Here is a 17,900-nt window from a genome sequence, read left to right as displayed (position 1 = left end):
TTCCTAATAATAGTAGGTCCACCTTTGATGTCTATCAACACCTGTTCCCACTGTCTCCAAACTCTGATTCCCATCATGCCTTGCTCTGATCCTAACCTTTACCACATGTGGGGGGTGTTCCGCTCCAGGTGTTGTTGGGCAAACAGGTCCTCTGGTGCGTCCCGCTCAGCTTGTAGGGCCGGTAGCACAGGTACTGCAGGGCTATGATGACATCATTGGGCCCGTACACTAGGAAGTGGTCTCCATGGACAGGCTTGGCTGGGATGGCACATAATTTCACCATAGGCACTGCAGAGGAACACAGATAACATGTAGGACCAGTGATGCTGGGAGTCAGATTGTCAGACACTGTTGAATTTGCAGATGAGTTGTAAATATGTTTATTCCTTAGAGGAGCTGTTGTGTTAACATGTCTCAAATGGTATTGTATAAAACAAACCTACAGTGTCAAGGTCTCTTAGGTCAATCAGGTTGGATTTTTCACCAAGCATCTAAATTGTTCGTTGTGCTGTGCCCCTCTCTCTCTGGCCTCTTACCACACTGGGGGGCAGGGGCGCTCCAGGTGCCATCCTGGAGGCAGATGGCGGTGCGGATCCCCCTCAGCTCGAACCCAGGGTCACAGCGGAACGTGACTCGCGTCCCTGAGTGATGGAATATCCCCTCTGTGGAGCCATGGACAGGTACTGGGGGCCTCCTGCACCCTACAACTGGAAGGACACAAAAGCATATGTACAAAGTCATTAGGAGACCTCAGAATGTAGTGCTACACACACACACTGAAATATAAACAACCCTCCTCACACATTCTTATTTAATTGGATATCACAATTTCGTGATATCCAAATACAATCTTGTGTCATCACTGCAACTACCCAACAGGCTCGAGAGAGGCATAGGTCGAGTCATGCGTCCTCCGAAACATGACCCGCCAAACCGCTCTTCTGAACACCCGCCCGCTTAACCCAGAAGCCAGCTGCACCAATGTGTTGGAGGAAACACGATTCAACTGACGACCGAAGTCAGCCTGCCGGCGCCTGGCCCGCCACATGGAGTTGCTAGAGTACGATGAGCCAAGCCAAGTAAACAATGCCCGACTGTGAAAGAGAACTTGATTGACACAAATAGCACACATCAACTTGTAATTCACCATTGGGTCTCCTCTCTCTGATCTGGAACCAAGCTAAATACCAATCACACACATGTCTGCACAAACACATGCACACACCTACACACACCTACACAGACTTATTATGTTCATTCTATATCACTCTGGCCTTACTGTGACTATTGGGGCACAGCATTGCAGGACCCGCCCCATGCCTCTCTCCCTCTCTCTGGCCGTGGTCTGACAGCAGTGTAGTCCAAAACCATCAGAGGAACACTCCCTATAATCACTGTCTCCCTGCCATCCAGTGTTTCCACCCTTCAGTTGAGCCGCACGTGGGACGGGACAGGGGAAATTCGCTTGGAATTCCAGACATGGAAAATAAAAAACGTGCACAACCCTATTGAGTCATTTTCTTATTGGAAATACAGCTAAAATGTATAGGGATGTTGAATTGAGAACCAATCATGTCCTCTGTTTGCCCACACCCAAGTCCTCCCATACCAGTGTCTGTCTGTCTGTCTGTCTGTCTGTCTGTCTGTCTGTCTGTCTGTCTGTCTGTCTGTCTGTCTGTCTGTCTGTCTGTCTGTCTGTCTGTCTGTCTGTCTGTCTGTGTCTGTCTGTGTCTGTCTGTGTCTGTCTGTCTGTGTCTGTCTGTCTGTCTGTCTGTCTGTCTGTCTGTCTGTCTGTCTGTCTGTCTGTCTGTCTGTCTGTCTGTCTGTCTGTCTGTCTGTCTCCGCCAGTATATCTCCCACTGGGCTCTCTCTACTTGGATGAGTCATAGTGCCATTATGAAGGAATGCTAACAGAGGATGTTATGATTAAAGAAGCACAATTAATTCACCACTAAGTCCTGTCAACGTCTCGGAAACTATGGTTCAATATTCTTAGTCTAAAATAAAGACTGCATCGGACATATACAGAGAGTTAGGAAAGAATCCTTTCTTGAAATCATGTTATTCTGACAAAGGTTGTATACGACATTAGTGTTATCCTAAATCTACCTCACAAATGAGCAGTCCATCCCTCCTCACGGGAATACCAGATGGATGAAATTCCATCCCTCCACTTCTCCTATGCGTTTTATGATCTCCTCTCATCCAATGGAAAAGCTGCCTCATATTATAGAAGCAGTTTTGTTCAACATTAGTTGAATAGACTCAATTTTAGCCCTGAAAAAATTACAAGGCTCTTGGCCCGGGCTGTTTTTCACAGGGTCCGGGGGGAGGACAGGGGCGGGTGGAGGGGTGTGATGCTGGGTAAGGAAACCTAGGCCTGAGTCCAGACGGCCATAAAGAAGCAGGGTTGTGGTGGAGCTGTGGACAGAAGGAGCTCCAGCTATACAGGGCCCTGTTGGAGCCCTCTCAGGACGAGGTAGAGGGCTGCCTGGCATGGTTTGGTTGGCAGGCAGGTGACTGACCCAGATTCAGATGGGCTGAGGGAAGCTTAGCCTAGCTTAGTCTTGCTCACTTATTTTCCATTTGCTCATATCTGTCATTCTCTCTCTCACTCTCTCTTCCTCTCTGCCTCTCTCTCTCGCTCTCGTCATTCGCGCTGGGTCGGTCTTTCTCTCCAAGATGTTTACTATCCATACATACAGTAAACTCAGATGGTGAGGTGCAGTTTCATGAAGTCAGAATTCTGTCAGGTGGTCATAGTGGTTTATTGACCATCTGTCGACATGGGACACAGCTCATGTTCGTGCTGATTGCACAGGGCTAGAGAGGGAGATGACAGCAGGGAATAGGGAGATGACATTTACATTTACATTTAAGTCATTTAGCAGACGCTCTTATCCAGAGCGACTTACAAATTGGTGCATTCACCTTATGATATCCAGTGGAACAGCCACTTTACAATAGTGCATCTAAATCTTTTAAGGGGGGGGGGGGGGGGGGGTTTAGAAGGATTACTTTATCCTATCCTAGGTATTCCTTAAAGAGGTGGGGTTTCAGGTGTCTCCGGAAGGTGGTGATTGACTCCGCTGACCTGGCGTCGTGAGGGCGTCGTTGTTCCACCATTGGGGTGCCAGAGCAGCGAACAGTTTTGACTGGGCTGAGCGGGAACTGTACTTCCTCAGAGGTAGGGAGGCGAGCAGGCCAGAGGTGGATGAACGCAGTGCCCTTGTTTGGGTGTAGGGCCTGATCAGAGCCTGAAGGTACGGAGGTGCCGTTCCCCTCACAGCTCCGTAGGCAAGCACCATGGTCTTGTAGCGGATGCGAGCTTCAACTGGAAGCCAGTGGAGAGAGCGGAGGAGCGGGGTGACGTGAGAGAACTTGGGAAGGTTGAACACCAGACGGGCTGCGGCGTTCTGGATGAGTTGTAGGGGTTTAATGGCACAGGCAGGGAGCCCAGCCAACAGCGAGTTGCAGTAATCCAGACGGGAGATGACAAGTGCCTGGATTAGGACCTGCGCCGCTTCCTGTGTGAGGCAGGGTCGTACTCTGCGAATGTTGTAGAGCATGAACCTACAGGAACGGGCCACCGCCTTGATGTTAGTTGAGAACGACAGGGTGTTGTCCAGGATCACGCCAAGGTTCTTAGCGCTCTGGGAGGAGGACACAATGGAGTTGTCAACCGTGATGGCGAGATCATGGAACGGGCAGTCCTTCCCCGGGAGGAAGAGCAGCTCCGTCTTGCCGAGGTTCAGCTTGAGGTGGTGATCCGTCATCCACACTGATATGTCTGCCAGACATGCAGAGATGCGATTCGCCACCTGGTTATCAGAAGGGGGAAAGGAGAAGATTAATTGTGTGTCGTCTGCATAGCAATGATAGGAGAGACCATGTGAGGTTATGACAGAGCCAAGTGACTTGGTGTATAGCGAGAATAGGAGAGGGCCTAGAACAGAGCCCTGGGGGACACCAGTGGTGAGAGCACGTGGTGAGGAGACAGATTCTCGCCACGCCACCTGGTAGGAGCGACCTGTCAGGTAGGACGCAATCCAAGCGTGGGCCGCGCCGGAGATGCCCAACTCGGAGAGGGTGGAGAGGAGGATCTGATGGTTCACAGTATCAAAGGCAGCCGATAGGTCTAGAAGGATGAGAGCAGAGGAGAGAGAGTTAGCTTTAGCAGTGCGGAGCGCCTCCGTGACACAGAGAAGAGCAGTCTCAGTTGAATGACTAGTCTTGAAACCTGACTGATTTGGATCAAGAAGGTCATTCTGAGAGAGATAGCAGGAGAGCTGGCCAAGGACGGCACGTTCAAGAGTTTTGGAGAGAAAAGAAAGAAGGGATACTGGTCTGTAGTTGTTGACATCGGAGGGATCGAGTGTAGGTTTTTTCAGAAGGGGTGCAACTCTCGCTCTCTTGAAGACGGAAGGGACGTAGCCAGCGGTCAAGGATGAGTTGATGAGCGAGGTGAGGTAAGGGAGAAGGTCTCCGGAAATGGTCTGGAGAAGAGAGGAGGGGATAGGGTCAAGCGGGCAGGTTGTTGGGCGGCCGGCCGTCACAAGACGCGAGATTTCATCTGGGGAGAGAGGGGAGAAAGAGGTCAAAGCACAGGGTAGGGCAGTGTGAGCAGAACCAGCGGTGTCGTTTGACTTAGCAAACGAGGATCGGATGTCGTCAACCTTCTTTTCAAAATGGTTGACGAAGTCATCCGCAGAGAGGGAGGAGGGGGGGGGAGGGGGAGGAGGATTCAGGAGGGAGGAGAAGGTGGCAAAGAGCTTCCTAGGGTTAGAGGCAGATGCTTGGAATTTAGAGTGGTAGAAAGTGGCTTTAGCAGCAGAGACAGAAGAGGAAAATGTAGAGAGGAGGGAGTGAAAGGATGCCAGGTCCGCAGGGAGGCGAGTTCTCCTCCATTTCCGCTCGGCTGCCCGGAGCCCTGTTCTGTGAGCTCGCAATGAGTCGTCGAGCCACGGAGCAGGAGGGGAGGACCGAGCCGGCCTGGAGGATAGGGGACATAGAGAGTCAAAGGATGCAGAAAGGGAGGAGAGGAGGGTTGAGGAGGCAGAATCAGGAGATAGGTTGGAGAAGGTTTGAGCAGAGGGAAGAGATGATAGGATGGAAGAGGAGAGAGTAGCGGGGGAGAGAGAGCGAAGGTTGGGACGGCGCGATACCATCCGAGTAGGGGCAGAGTGGGAAGTGTTGGATGAGAGCGAGAGGGAAAAGGATACAAGGTAGTGGTCGGAGACTTGGAGGGGAGTTGCAATGAGATTAGTGGAAGAACAGCATCTAGTAAAGATGAGGTCAAGCGTATTGCCTGCCTTGTGAGTAGGGGGGGAAGGTGAGAGGGTGAGGTCAAAAGAGGAGAGGAGTGGAAAGAGGGAGGCAGAGAGGAATGAGTCAAAGGTAGACGTGGGGAGGTTAAAGTCACCAAGAACTGTGAGAGGTGAGCCATCCTCAGGGAAGGAACTTATCAAGGCGTCAAGCTCATTGATGAACTCTCCAAGGGAACCTGGAGGGCGATAAATGATAAGGATGTTAAGCTTGAAAGGGCTGGTAACTGTGACAGCATGGAATTCAAAGGAGGCGATAGACAGATGGGTCAGGGGAGAAAGAGAGAATGTCCACTTGGGAGAGATGAGGATCCCAGTGCCACCACCCCGCTGACCAGAAGCTCTCGGGGTGTGCGAGAACACGTGGGCAGACGAGGAGAGAGCAGTAGGAGTAGCAGTGTTATCTGTGGTAATCCATGTTTCCGTCAGTGCCAAGAAGTCGAGGGACTGGAGGGAAGCATAGGCTGAGATGAACTCTGCCTTGTTGGCCGCAGATCGGCAGTTCCAGAGGCTGCCGGAGACCTGGAACTCCACATGGGTCGTGCGCGCTGGGACCACCAGGTTAGGGTGGCAGCGGCCACGCGGTGTGAAGCGTTTGTATGGTCTGTGCAGAGAGGAGAGAACAGGGATAGACAGACACATAGTTGACAGGCTACAGAAGAGGCTACGCTAATGCAAAGGAGATTGGAATGACAAGTGGACTACACGTCTCGAATGTTCAGAAAGTTAAGCTTACGTTGCAAAAATCTTATTGACTAAAATGATTAAAATGATGCAGTACTGCTGGCTGGTGAAGTAGGCTAGCTAGCAGTGGCTGCGTTGTTGACTTTGTTTGAAAGTGTTGCTGGCTAGGTAGCCTCGATAACTGGCTAGGTAACCTCGATAACTGGCTAGATAATTACTCTAAACTACACAATTATCTTAGATACAAGGACAGCAAAGACAACTATGTAGCTAGCTAACACTACACTAATCAAATCGTTCCGTTGTACTGTTTCGGTAGAAGTTGGCTAGCTGGCTAGCTAGCAGTGTTGACAACGTTAGGACGGCGAAAATAGCTGGCTAGCTGACTTTGTTTGAAAGTGGAGCTGGCTAGGTAACCTCGATAACTGGCTAGATAATTACTCTAAACTACACAATTATCTTAGATACAAAGACAGCAAAGACAACTATGTAGCTAGCTAACACTACACTAATCAAATCGTTCCGTTGTACTGTTTCGGTAGAAGTTGGCTAGCTGGCTAGCTAGCAGTGTTGACAACGTTAGGACGGCGAAAATAGCTGGCTAGCTGACTTTGTTTGAAAGTGGAGCTGGCTAGGTAACCTCGATAACTGGCTAGATAATTACTCTAAACTACACAATTATCTTAGATACAAAGACAGCAAAGACAACTATGTAGCTAGCTAACACTATACTAATCAAATCGTTCCGTTGTAATGATTCGGTAGAGGTTGGCTAGCTGGCTAGCTAGCAGTGTTGACAACGTTAGAAGATGACAGCAGGGAATAGGGAGATGACAGCAGGGAATAGGGAGATGGCCAGTAGGGAATAGGGAGATGATCAGTGATTGACTTATTGTTGTAAGCACTAATGGGACTCTCTGAAGAGATGGTCATGGGAGAATTCCAACATAGATACTCTGCATGCTTGTTGTCTGAGGTCTTTGTTTTAACTGTACTATACAGCTGGAAGACACCAGTAACACAAGTCACATCACCTCTGTGAATAGTTTGACCCAAAGTTTAGTGTACACACCATTCTCACACCTCTGTCCAGTGTAGCCAGCCAGACAGCCACAGTGGTAGGAGTGGGACGTGTCCAGGATACAGGTTCCATCATGGAGACAGGGGGAGGAGCTGCATGCTGAAAACACACAGGAGCAGAAAGGATGCTTAGACACATGACATGGGCTACATAACAGTAGTTAAAAAATATACAAATAATTGCAGGCTTTCCTCGCTCCCACCCTTCATCTGCACTAATCAAAGGAGACCAGGAGAGGAACCATTGATCTGTCCTGAGTATTGATCTGAAATACAGTCAAAGTTTGTGGTGGATTGTTTATTTTGGGGATATGGCAAAAAATGTATCAACTGTATATAGGTGAGAAAATACTTTGGTGTTTAAATTCATGCCTACTCTCCAACACCCATCCCCAAAATGTACAGTAGCCTGTGGTAAGTATTTTTTGGCTTGAGTGGAGTGCTTGGAGTACTGTGTTACCATGTGTGTTCATGGTGATTGGGTTTGAATGAGGAGCTGAGTGACAGGTTAAGTTGGTACTTATGTGGTTTCTCTCTTAGGCTGCCAAGCAGGGATTCCCTGGAATGAGTATGATAAGGGTGTGCTCTGCTTAGTTATCATAACAGCCATAAGTTAACATTCAGGTTGCTACCGAAGCCCTCAAGTATTTTTCTAAACTTTCCCAACTTATGATGGGATATTTGCAAACCACAATATATTCCCAGATCTTATTCATCAATTTGCCAACTTTAGGTACTAAATCTACTCTGGGAGGTACTGTTCCTACCTGAGCTTTCTTGGAAGGTGGCGAAGAAGCCGTCAAAGTTCTTATAGCCATCGGCTACAAACAGGACGTGTAGGGAGTTGCCAGAGCTCTGGATTGGAGCAGGCCTGTTGTTCCCACAGAACCGACCAATCACACGAGAGTTGATACTGTCACCATCACGCACCTCGATGTAGTCGTAGCGACAGGAATGGTCAAACTCCAGGCTCAGCATCATGAACCTGTGGGTGGAGAGGAAGGGATAGAGGGAGGGAGGTGGTTAGAAGTAGCTTGGGGAGACTGTTCTAAATTATTGTACCTGTAGCAGAGGTCAACTGAGTTTATTTAGTGGTTTTGACAGTTTACCTCAATGTGAAGTACTAATGGGAGTATAGGCTTTGGGGGGTTGGTTTGCGACACAAATCCACATAAATTGATCTCCACACCTTGAATAAACCTGGAAATAGATGTGTCTACAGCTAAAACATTGCAAGTGAAAAAAGTATGTATTTTGACAACGTACCTATTCTCTTGCAGTGACATTTAAAAGGTGTGTATACGGAAGCCAATTGGCACAGTTTGTTTCAGCTAGTCACATATTGTCACGTTCCTGACCTATTGTTCCTTTTTCCTTTTATTTATTTAGTTGGTCAGGGCGTGAGTTGGGGTGGGTTGTCTATGTGTGTTTTTCTATGTTGGGGTTTTGTGTTCGGCCTGGTATGATTCTCAATCAGAGGCAGCTGTAGATCGTTTGTCCCTGATTGAGAATCATACTAAGGCAGCCGGGGTTTCACGTGTGTTTTGTGGGTGGTTGTATCGCGTGTCTGTGTTATCACCACACGGGACTGTTTGCGGTTTGTCACGTTTGTTGTTTTTGTATGTTAAGTGTTCAGTCTGTTTTCATTAAACAATCATGGACACTAACCACTCTGCATATTGGTCTGATCCTTCTCGCCTCTCCTCCTCGTCCGAGGAGGAGGATTACGACGATCGTTACACATATACCATTCAGTCATCCCGTCACTCCTCTGTTTATTTCAGCCAGAAAGTTTTCATTGCAGTAGCCAGGCCTGGATTTTCCATTTAAAACCAATTAAGAGGTTTCTCTCTTGGTATATATGGTAAACATGATGTAAATGGTGTGTTATTGCACCTCGTTGCCCCCCTTGACTCTAAGTAGGGAGACTTCTCGTTCTTTCCTGCTAGAGCCCTTGTTTTACTGGAGCACTCTGAGAGGGAGCGCCTACCTGGCTTTACAGGCTCTGCCATCCTGGCTGGCACCATCTCACACCCCTGACTTTTACTACAGCCAGCAGTAGTGATTGGAACAGTGATTCCACTACTTTGCACAACCCACTTCCTTTTAAATGGAGGTGAGAATTTAATGTTTAAATTCCTCCCATTGTGGTGGAAGCGAAATCTATTACGGATATGGAATCTTTTTACCAAGGCAACACTGATGAGTACTTTTTCATACAGTCATCTTTTTTTATGCTTCCCTCGCCTGCAAAAGAGATCAATGCTAAAAACAAATTGACTCAGTCGTTATAAAAAATTAATCTGCAAGGCTTTCAGCTGAGATCATGTCTAACAAAGCTACAATTGTTACTGTATGGAACTAATGGGAGAATAATGCACTTGAGCTAAGGTGAAAAATGTAAGATATGACAATACAATTGTTAGTGACACGGACTGCAAAAACAGAACATATTTTAGACATACATTTTACAACGACAGATGTTTAACACATGTCCAGTTATAGAAAACAGACGCTATATTAATAGTCAAGCTTCAGTGCTATTAGAAACATCTTAGGGATACTTGACGTGTTCACCCTAAATTTAAGAGTACATTTGCACATAACACTCAATATGGATCCCCACAGATTTCCATCAGAGTTGTATATTTTGAACACAGTGACAAATGTATGGTATGTGTGTTTGATGCCTGTAAACATCTCATCTCATTCTTCAGAATCAGTCATCAAATACAAACGTGTGACTGGTCTGATTGTAAGTGATTGATTATAAGTTGTTGAAGTGTCATTGATGTATGATTGCTTATTAACTCAAAATGTCACACTGCCAAGCTAAATAGTATGATTGGTGAATACACTGATGTCAACTCCCACCACGCTTCATCAGCTTTCTCTGTGAATATAAGGTCATCCAGAGGTCTGTGTGGGTTTGGGACCTGTTTTAATTGGAGTTTAAAGGAATAGGATTATTGGTGAGAGAAACATATTGGTGTATATCCTTTTAATGAACATGCTTGGATTTGTGTTGGGACAGAACAGTGAGTGATGCCAGCTGGAAACAGTACAGGGAATACAGAGAACAAGGATTTGGATGCAGTGTGAGTTTACAATCTATATTGGTAGATTTAAGATCTTTGGCTCGACATACAAAGGAGAATTTTACAGACTTTGTCACAATACCAAGTTCCCCTAAGTGTTATCAAAGTCTCTTAGGTCAAGGGCGGCAGGGTAGCCTAGTGGTTAGAGTGTTGGGCTAGCAACGAAAAGGTTGAAAGTTTGAATCCCCTAGCTGACAAGGTACAACTCTGTTGTTCTACCCCTGAACAAGGCAGTTAACCCTCTGTTCCTAGGCTGTCTTTGAAAATAAGAATTTGTTCTTAACTGACTTTCCTAGTTAAAAAAAGAAAAAAGGGGGGCTTGTGCTAATTGGCCCTGGGTTTTCGTTTTCAGGAATATCTTAGGGCCTTAAAAGTATTGGCGTGCAGCATGTGTTGCTGTGTAACTCGCTGAGTCTGTTGTTGTCCGTCATTAGTACGGCAATAAATAAGTGTGATGTAGCCAAGAGTAGTGAGTAATAAATAGAAGATGGCCCTGCCAGTAAGGTTTAGCTGGCTGATGCCAAAACTCATAACTTTCCATTAGTCCAACTATGAGCAGAGCAACATGAAACAGAGAGGAGCACTATTTCATTCATGGTTTATGTGGCTTGTATGTCATAAAATACATAAAACAGCAGTATGAGGCCCTATTTCTTCACTTGGAGATATTTCATCAATCTCTTTCTGTCAATAGACCATGTCGTGTGACGATAGCCCAAGCGGGCCTGGAAACCTGTTTTATTTCTTTACTGTACTTGCAGACGCATTTTTCATCTGATCATGGAGCTTGTTTGAGCTTGGCATGGTTGTGTAGTTTAACCTGGAACTTTATGTGTATGTGAAAAATGCTAATGTTTTACTATGGATCTGTTTATTTTAACACAGAAAGCTATTACTGTATGTAATACGTATTGTGCCAACAGACTGAATGCAGCTCAATATTCAATGTGGCTTTTTTTAATGATAAAAGCCCTCAAATATATGCTTGCCTGTTCAAAGTTTTATGTATTTTGGAAAAAATACATCACATAAAAAAATACATCACATAAATGAAATGCAATGACTTTCCTCAAGACTATGAGTGGTTCCAACCTAGTCTTAAATGGGTCAAGTAATAGGAAAATATGACTAAGTGACACTTATTGTTTCACAATGCTAGACTAGCTAGAACTAGCTGTCATTTAGCAACACCAGGCTTAAATTAAAACCTCCTAAGGATCTGACCCTTTTTTCCAATTTTCGCCAAAAAATGACATACCCAAATCTAACTGCCTGTAGCTCAGGACCTGAAACAAGGATATGCATATGCTTGATACCATTTGAAAGGAAACACTTTGAAGTTTGTGGAAATGTGAAATGACTGTAGGAGAATAAAACATATTAGATCTGGTAAAAGATAATACAAACAAAAAAACATGAGTTTTCCAAATATGTTTTGTTCCATCATCTTTGAAATGCAAGAGAAAGGCCATAATATAATAAGTACATAACAATAGAGAAAATACAAAAATGGTATGGTAATATAACATTTAAGTTTACACACTCCTGGGAATGTCATACATGATGGATCATTAGCTTATACACTAACTTTCACACATCTAGATGGCTAGGCGGGATAGGTGTGGAGCCGGAGGCAGCAGGGGTTCAAACTGTAGAATCTTACATTTGAATATAAAAATTGATTTTATCAAACAAAACCGTGGTACATTTTATCACTGGGACCCTCAGGATTCAAATCAGAGCAAGATTACTGAATGTAAGTACATTATTTACCTTCAGAGGTGAATGTATCAATTGATTAAAAAGAAAATTGTTATGCACTCTCCTCAAACAATAGTATGGTATTTTTTCACTGTAATTTTACTGTAAATTGGACAGTGCAGTTAGATTAACAAGAAGTTAAGCTTTCTGCCCATATAAGACATGTCTATGTCCTGGAAAGTTTGCTGTTACTTACAACGCCATGCTAATCACATTAGCGCACATTAGCTCAACCGTCCCGGTATGGGGACACCAATCCCGTAGAGGTTTTTAAGTTCAGTGAACTAACTCGGTCTTGAAGTTCAGAGACAACCCAGGTCAAATACATGGTTGGTCACACCCACCTGAAATCGATGGTGAATCCTCGGTCCACCTGAACAGTCCACTCACAACGAGCGTTGGTCGGGTAACTCTCCAGGACTATGTGGCCCTGACGTTTACGGATCACTCCTCCACACTCTGTAAACAGGAAAAGAACCACTCAGAGTTCACACTTTACATAATTATGCAATGCAATAGGCTATTCATTTCTTGATGTAATTATATGTTACTGTAAGACAGCATACTAGTTGATCATTTGAATCATAATTTGGCCAGTTTCTGTTCAATATAAGTAAATCATTGTGTTGTGTAGCTCATACAGTGCCTTCAGAAAGTATTCACACCCCTTGACTTTTTCCACATTTGTGACTCATTTCAGTGAACTAGGTGTATGTTGCGCCTCACTACTTTTTTAGAGTATGATAGCTAAGGGTATGAAGGAAATTCTGCCATTTGATTGCAAATACGCAGAGGGAGATGAAAAGAGAACACACAGAAGGCTGTTGTATAAAACACCTGGCTCCGGATTACATCTTCAAACTAAGGGCAACCATGGCATTCATGACAGAGAGGGAGAAGGGTCCATCCATGTATACGGTTAAGATAGTCTAGCTAGCTACATTTTCAGATATTATACTTTCTAATTTTGTCAGAAAGTAATTTCATTTGAAGTTAAAACATACTGTTAGCTAGCTAGCTAATGTTAGCTGGCTGGCACGTTAGCTAATGTTACGTGTATGATCTGTCTAGTAATATTATTTGTATCGCAGAGCCATTTGCATTGCTAGTTATAGCCTAATGTTAGCTAGCTAGCCAACATTGAACCTGAATGGTTGGCTACCTGAAGATTCATGCAGGGTTGTAACATTATGAGTTGGGATTATGGTTAATTATTTAGCTAGCTAGCTACATGTCTAAACAAAATACTCTACTATGCAAGTAACAATTTCACTACACCTTCTGTAACCTGTGCATGTGACAAATCAACTTAGATTTTATTTGAAATAGTATGTGTTTACCAGAGACGGTAATGTGAAGAATGTGACCTGCACCAAAGTCAAATTAGAATATAACATTAGGTCAATGAGACAGTGTCCAACTTCTAAAATTCTCCGGTAGAAAACCCTGCTTTTCTTTTGTCACACTCACACCCGTAAGCTATTTTCTGTAAAAAATAATGGCTCGCCATTAACTTGTAAATAATGATTTGTTGTGAGTTTATTTTTCTGTAATAATGAAGACAAATGAGCTAAAGTGAAGACGTTGTCAGCTATACGGCATGGTCATTATTTGAACTGGCTAGCTAGCTAACTTAACATTAGCTAGCTAGCTAACAAGCTAAAAACAAACCAAAACATTGTTTAGAAAAGTTGCTTTTAGTTGCCTGGTTTGCTAGATTGAGATACACTAAATACATTTTTAAACGGGTGGATTTATTGGTGTTAAAATACACTACAGGAGTTATGCTATTTTGTACCACCAGGCTGCTGATGTCATGCAGCCTGTAGTTTTTGTGTTTATACTTTTTCAAAACGACAACGACAAGTTTGATGTCGGACAACAATAGCATGTTCATGATGTCACTGCAACAACTGTCAATAGACATAGTATAAACCAGCCCTGTCTTGAAATCTTTGGTTGTTTAGTACTTGGCCTCACTTCTTATGGCTGCAGGGGCAGTATTGAGTAGCTTGGATGAAAGGTGCACAGAGGTGCCCAGAGTAAACGGCCTGCTCCTCAGTCATAGTTGCTAATATATGCATATTATTATTAGTATTGAATAGAAAACACTCTGAAGTTTCTAAAACTGTTTGAATTATGTCTGTGAGTATAACAGAACTCATATGGCAGGCAAAAACCTGAGAAGTTCCACTTCCTGTTTGGATTTTTTCTGAGGCTGGTAGATTTTCAACCAAGATCCCATTGAAATTACAGCGAGATATGGATGAGTTTTCACTTCCTACGGCTTCCACTAGATGTCAACAGTCAATAGAACTTTGTCTGATGACTCTAATGTGAAGGGGGGCCGAAGGAGACAGGAATGATTCACCACTGCCATGAGGTGACCACGCATTGAACACGCGCGTTCATGTGAGAGGCAGCTCCGTTCCATCGCTCAACTGAAGTCAATGTAATTCTCCGGTTGGAACATTATTCAAGATGTATGTTAACAACATTCTAAAGATTGATTCAATACATCGTTTGACATGTTTCTACTGACTGTTACGGAACTTTTGGACATTTCGTCACGTTATAGTGGACGCGCTTTGTGACTTTGGAATTGTTTACCAAACGCGCTAACCAAAGTAGCTAATTGGACATAAATAACGGACATTATCGAACAAATCAAGCATTTATTGTGGACCTGGGATTCCTAGGACTGCATTCTGATGAAGTTCATCAAAGGTAAGGAAACATTTATCATGTATTTTCTGGTTTCTGTAGACTCCAACATGGCGGCTAATTTTACTATTGTTCTGAGCTCCGTCTCAGATTATTGCATGGTTTGCTTTTTCCGTAAAGTTTTTTTGAAATCTGACACAGCGGTTGCATTAAGGAGAGGTATATCTATAATTCCATGTGTATAACTTGTATTATCATCTACATTTATGATGAGTATTTCTGTTGAAACGATGTGGCTATGCACTATCACTGGATGTTTTTGGAACTAGTGAATGTAACGCGCCAATGTAAACTCAGATTTATTTATATAAATATGAACTTTATCAAACAAAACATGCATGTATTGTGTAACATGAAGTCCTATGAGTGTCATCTGATGAAGATCAAAGGTTAGTGATTAATTTTAGATATATTTCTGCTTTTTGTGACTGCTATATTTCGCTGGAAAAATGGCTGTGCTTATTGTGGTTTGGTGTGACCTAACATAATCGTTTGTAGTGCTTTCGCTGAAAAGCATATTTTAAAATCTGACATTTTGGTGGGATTAACAACAAGATTACCTTTAAAATGGTATAAGACACATGTATGTCTGAGGAATTTTAATTATGAGATTTCTGTTTTTTGAATTTGGCGCCCTGCACTTTCACTGGCTGTTGTCATATCATCCCGTTAGCGGGATTGCAGCCATAAGAAGTTAAAGAGATGGGTGGGACTAAGGTTTAAGAGGGTGTGAACGATGCTGAATGTGTGTAGACAAAGGAGAGCTCTCCAGTAGGTTTACCAAAACATTCAAGTGAGGTTACAAATGTATCAACTTTCAAAGCAGAATTACTTTTACATTGTTCCTCAACTGTAGTGTATGATATACCATTGTCTAGTTCTGAGTCTCTACTTTTATCCAATGTAAAAACTACAATTTCAAATTTTGCGACATAAGACCGAGGTCGGTCACATTTTGTTGTGTTACTGCCTGAACTTAAAATTGATTATATTGAGATTTTGTGACACAAATCTACACACAGTACCCCATAATGTCAAAGTGGAATTATGTTTTTAGAATGTTTGCCAATTAATTAAAAATGAAGAGCTAAAATGTCTTGAGTCAGTAAGTATTCAACCCTTTTGTTATGGCAAGCTTAAATAAGTTCAGAAGTAAAGTAACAAGTCACATAATACGTTGTATGGACTCACTCTGTGTGCAATAATAGTGTTTAACATGATTTTTAAAGGACTACCCCATCTTTGTACCCAAAACATCCAAGTATTTGTAACTTCCCTCAGTCAAGCAGTGTATTTCACGACAAAGACCAGGGAGGTATTACAAGGCCTCACAAAGAAAGGCACCTATTGGTAGATGGGTAAAAATAAAATAAAGGAGACACTGAATATCCCTTTGAGCATGGTGAAGGTATGAATGACATTTTGGATGGTGTATCTATATACACAGTTACTACAAAGATACAGGCACCCTTCCTAACTCAGTTGCCAGGGGGGAAGGAAACCGCTCAGGGATTTCACCATGAGGCCAATGGTGATATTAAAACAGTTACAGAGTTTAATGGCTGTGATAGGAGATAACTGAGGATGGATCAAAAACATTGTAATTACTCCGCAATCCTAACATAAATGACAGAGTGGAAAGAAGGAAGCCTATGCACAATAAAAATATTCCAAAACATGCATCCTGTTTGCAATAAGGCACTAAAGTAATACTGAATACAAAGTGTTATGTTTTGGGCAAATGCAACACATGACTGAGTACGTGTTTTCACGCATGGTGGTGGCTACATCATATTATGGGTGTGCTTGTCATTGGCAAGGGCTATATAGTTTTGTTTTGGGTAAAAATAAACAGAATAGAGCTAAGCACAGGTAAGATCCAAGAGGAAAACTTGGTTCAGTCTGCTTCCCACCAGACACTGGGAGAGAAATTCACCTTTCAGCAGGACAATAACCTAAAACACTAGGCCAAGTGTTTACTTACCAAGACAACATGGAATATTCCTAAGTGGCCTAGTCACAGTTTGATTGAAATTCGCTTGAAACTCTATTGCAAGACTTGAAAATAGCTGTCTGGCAATGGTTAACAACTTGACAGAGCTTTAAGAATTTTTTAAAGAATAATGGGAAACTATCTTACACTCCAGGTGTGCAAATCCCTTAGCGACGTACCCAGAAAGACTCACAGCTGTAATCGATGCCAAAGGTGATTCTAACATGTATTGACGCAGGGGGTTGAATACTTACAGTATCTAATCAATATATATTAGTGTAGAAATGTATGTAAAAAAAATATACAGTTGTTGTCGGAAGTTTACATAAACTTAGGTTGGAGTCATTAAAACTCGTTTTTCAACCACTCCACAAATTTCTTGTTAACAAACTATAGTTTTGGCAAGTCAGTTAGGACATCTACTCTGTGCATGACACCAGTAATTTTTCCAACAATTGTTTACAGACAGATTATTTCACTTATAATTCACTGTATCACAATTCCAGTGGGTCAGGAGTTTACATACACTAAGTTGACTGTGCCTTCAAACAGCTTGGAAAATTCCAGAAAATTATGTCATGGCTTTAGAAGATTCTGATAGGCTAATTGACATCATTTGAGTCAATTGGAGGTGTACCTGTGGATGTATTTCAAGGCCTACCTTAAAACTCAGTGCCTCTTTGCTTGACATCATGGGAAAATCAAAAGAAATCAGCCAAGACCTCAGAAAATAAATTGCAGACCTCCACAAGTCTGGCTCATCCTTGGGAGCAATTTACAAATGCCTGAAGGTGCCACGTTCATCTGTACAAACAATAGTACGCAAGTATAAACACCATAGGACCACGCAGCCGTCATACCGCTCAGGAAGGAGACGCGTTCTGTCTCCTAGAGATGAACGTACTTTGGTGCGAAAAGTGCAAATCAATCCCAGAAGAACAGCAAAGGACCTTGTGAAGATGCTGGAGGAAACTTATATCGACATAACCTGAAAGGCCGCTCAGCAAGGAAGAAGCCACTGCTCCAAAACCGCCATTAATAAAGACAGACTACAGTTTGCAACTGCACATGGGGACGAAGATCATACTTTTTGGAGAAATGTCCTCTGTTCTGATGAAACAAAAATAGGACTGTTTGGCCATAATGACCATCGTTATGTTTGGAGGAAAAAGGGGGATGCTTGCAAGCCGAAGAACACCATCCCAACCGTGAAGCACGGGGGTGGCAGCATCATGT

General features: G+C 43.4%; 1 protein-coding gene across 1 annotated transcript in view; it reads right to left on the bottom strand.

The window, feature by feature from the left end:
• The window catches only part of LOC120066377 (inactive serine protease PAMR1-like), a 60,689-nt gene that overhangs the window by 6,616 nt on the left and 36,173 nt on the right, over positions 1–17,900 (bottom strand). Inside the window, exons 4-8 of the mRNA XM_039017703.1 lie at positions 12,292–12,406; positions 7,856–8,073; positions 7,081–7,188; positions 537–707; positions 97–288 (exon numbers count right to left, since the gene is read on the bottom strand). Coding sequence (XP_038873631.1) covers positions 97–288; positions 537–707; positions 7,081–7,188; positions 7,856–8,073; positions 12,292–12,406 — 804 coding nt within the window. The remainder of the gene's footprint in view (positions 1–96; positions 289–536; positions 708–7,080; positions 7,189–7,855; positions 8,074–12,291; positions 12,407–17,900) is intronic.

This window comes from Salvelinus namaycush, chromosome 21, assembly GCF_016432855.1.
Source record: "Salvelinus namaycush isolate Seneca chromosome 21, SaNama_1.0, whole genome shotgun sequence".
In the NCBI taxonomy this organism is placed as follows: Eukaryota; Metazoa; Chordata; class Actinopteri; order Salmoniformes; family Salmonidae; genus Salvelinus; species Salvelinus namaycush.
The sequence above is the reverse complement of the archived record's forward strand: the minus strand, read 5'-3'. Positions and strand labels throughout refer to the sequence as shown.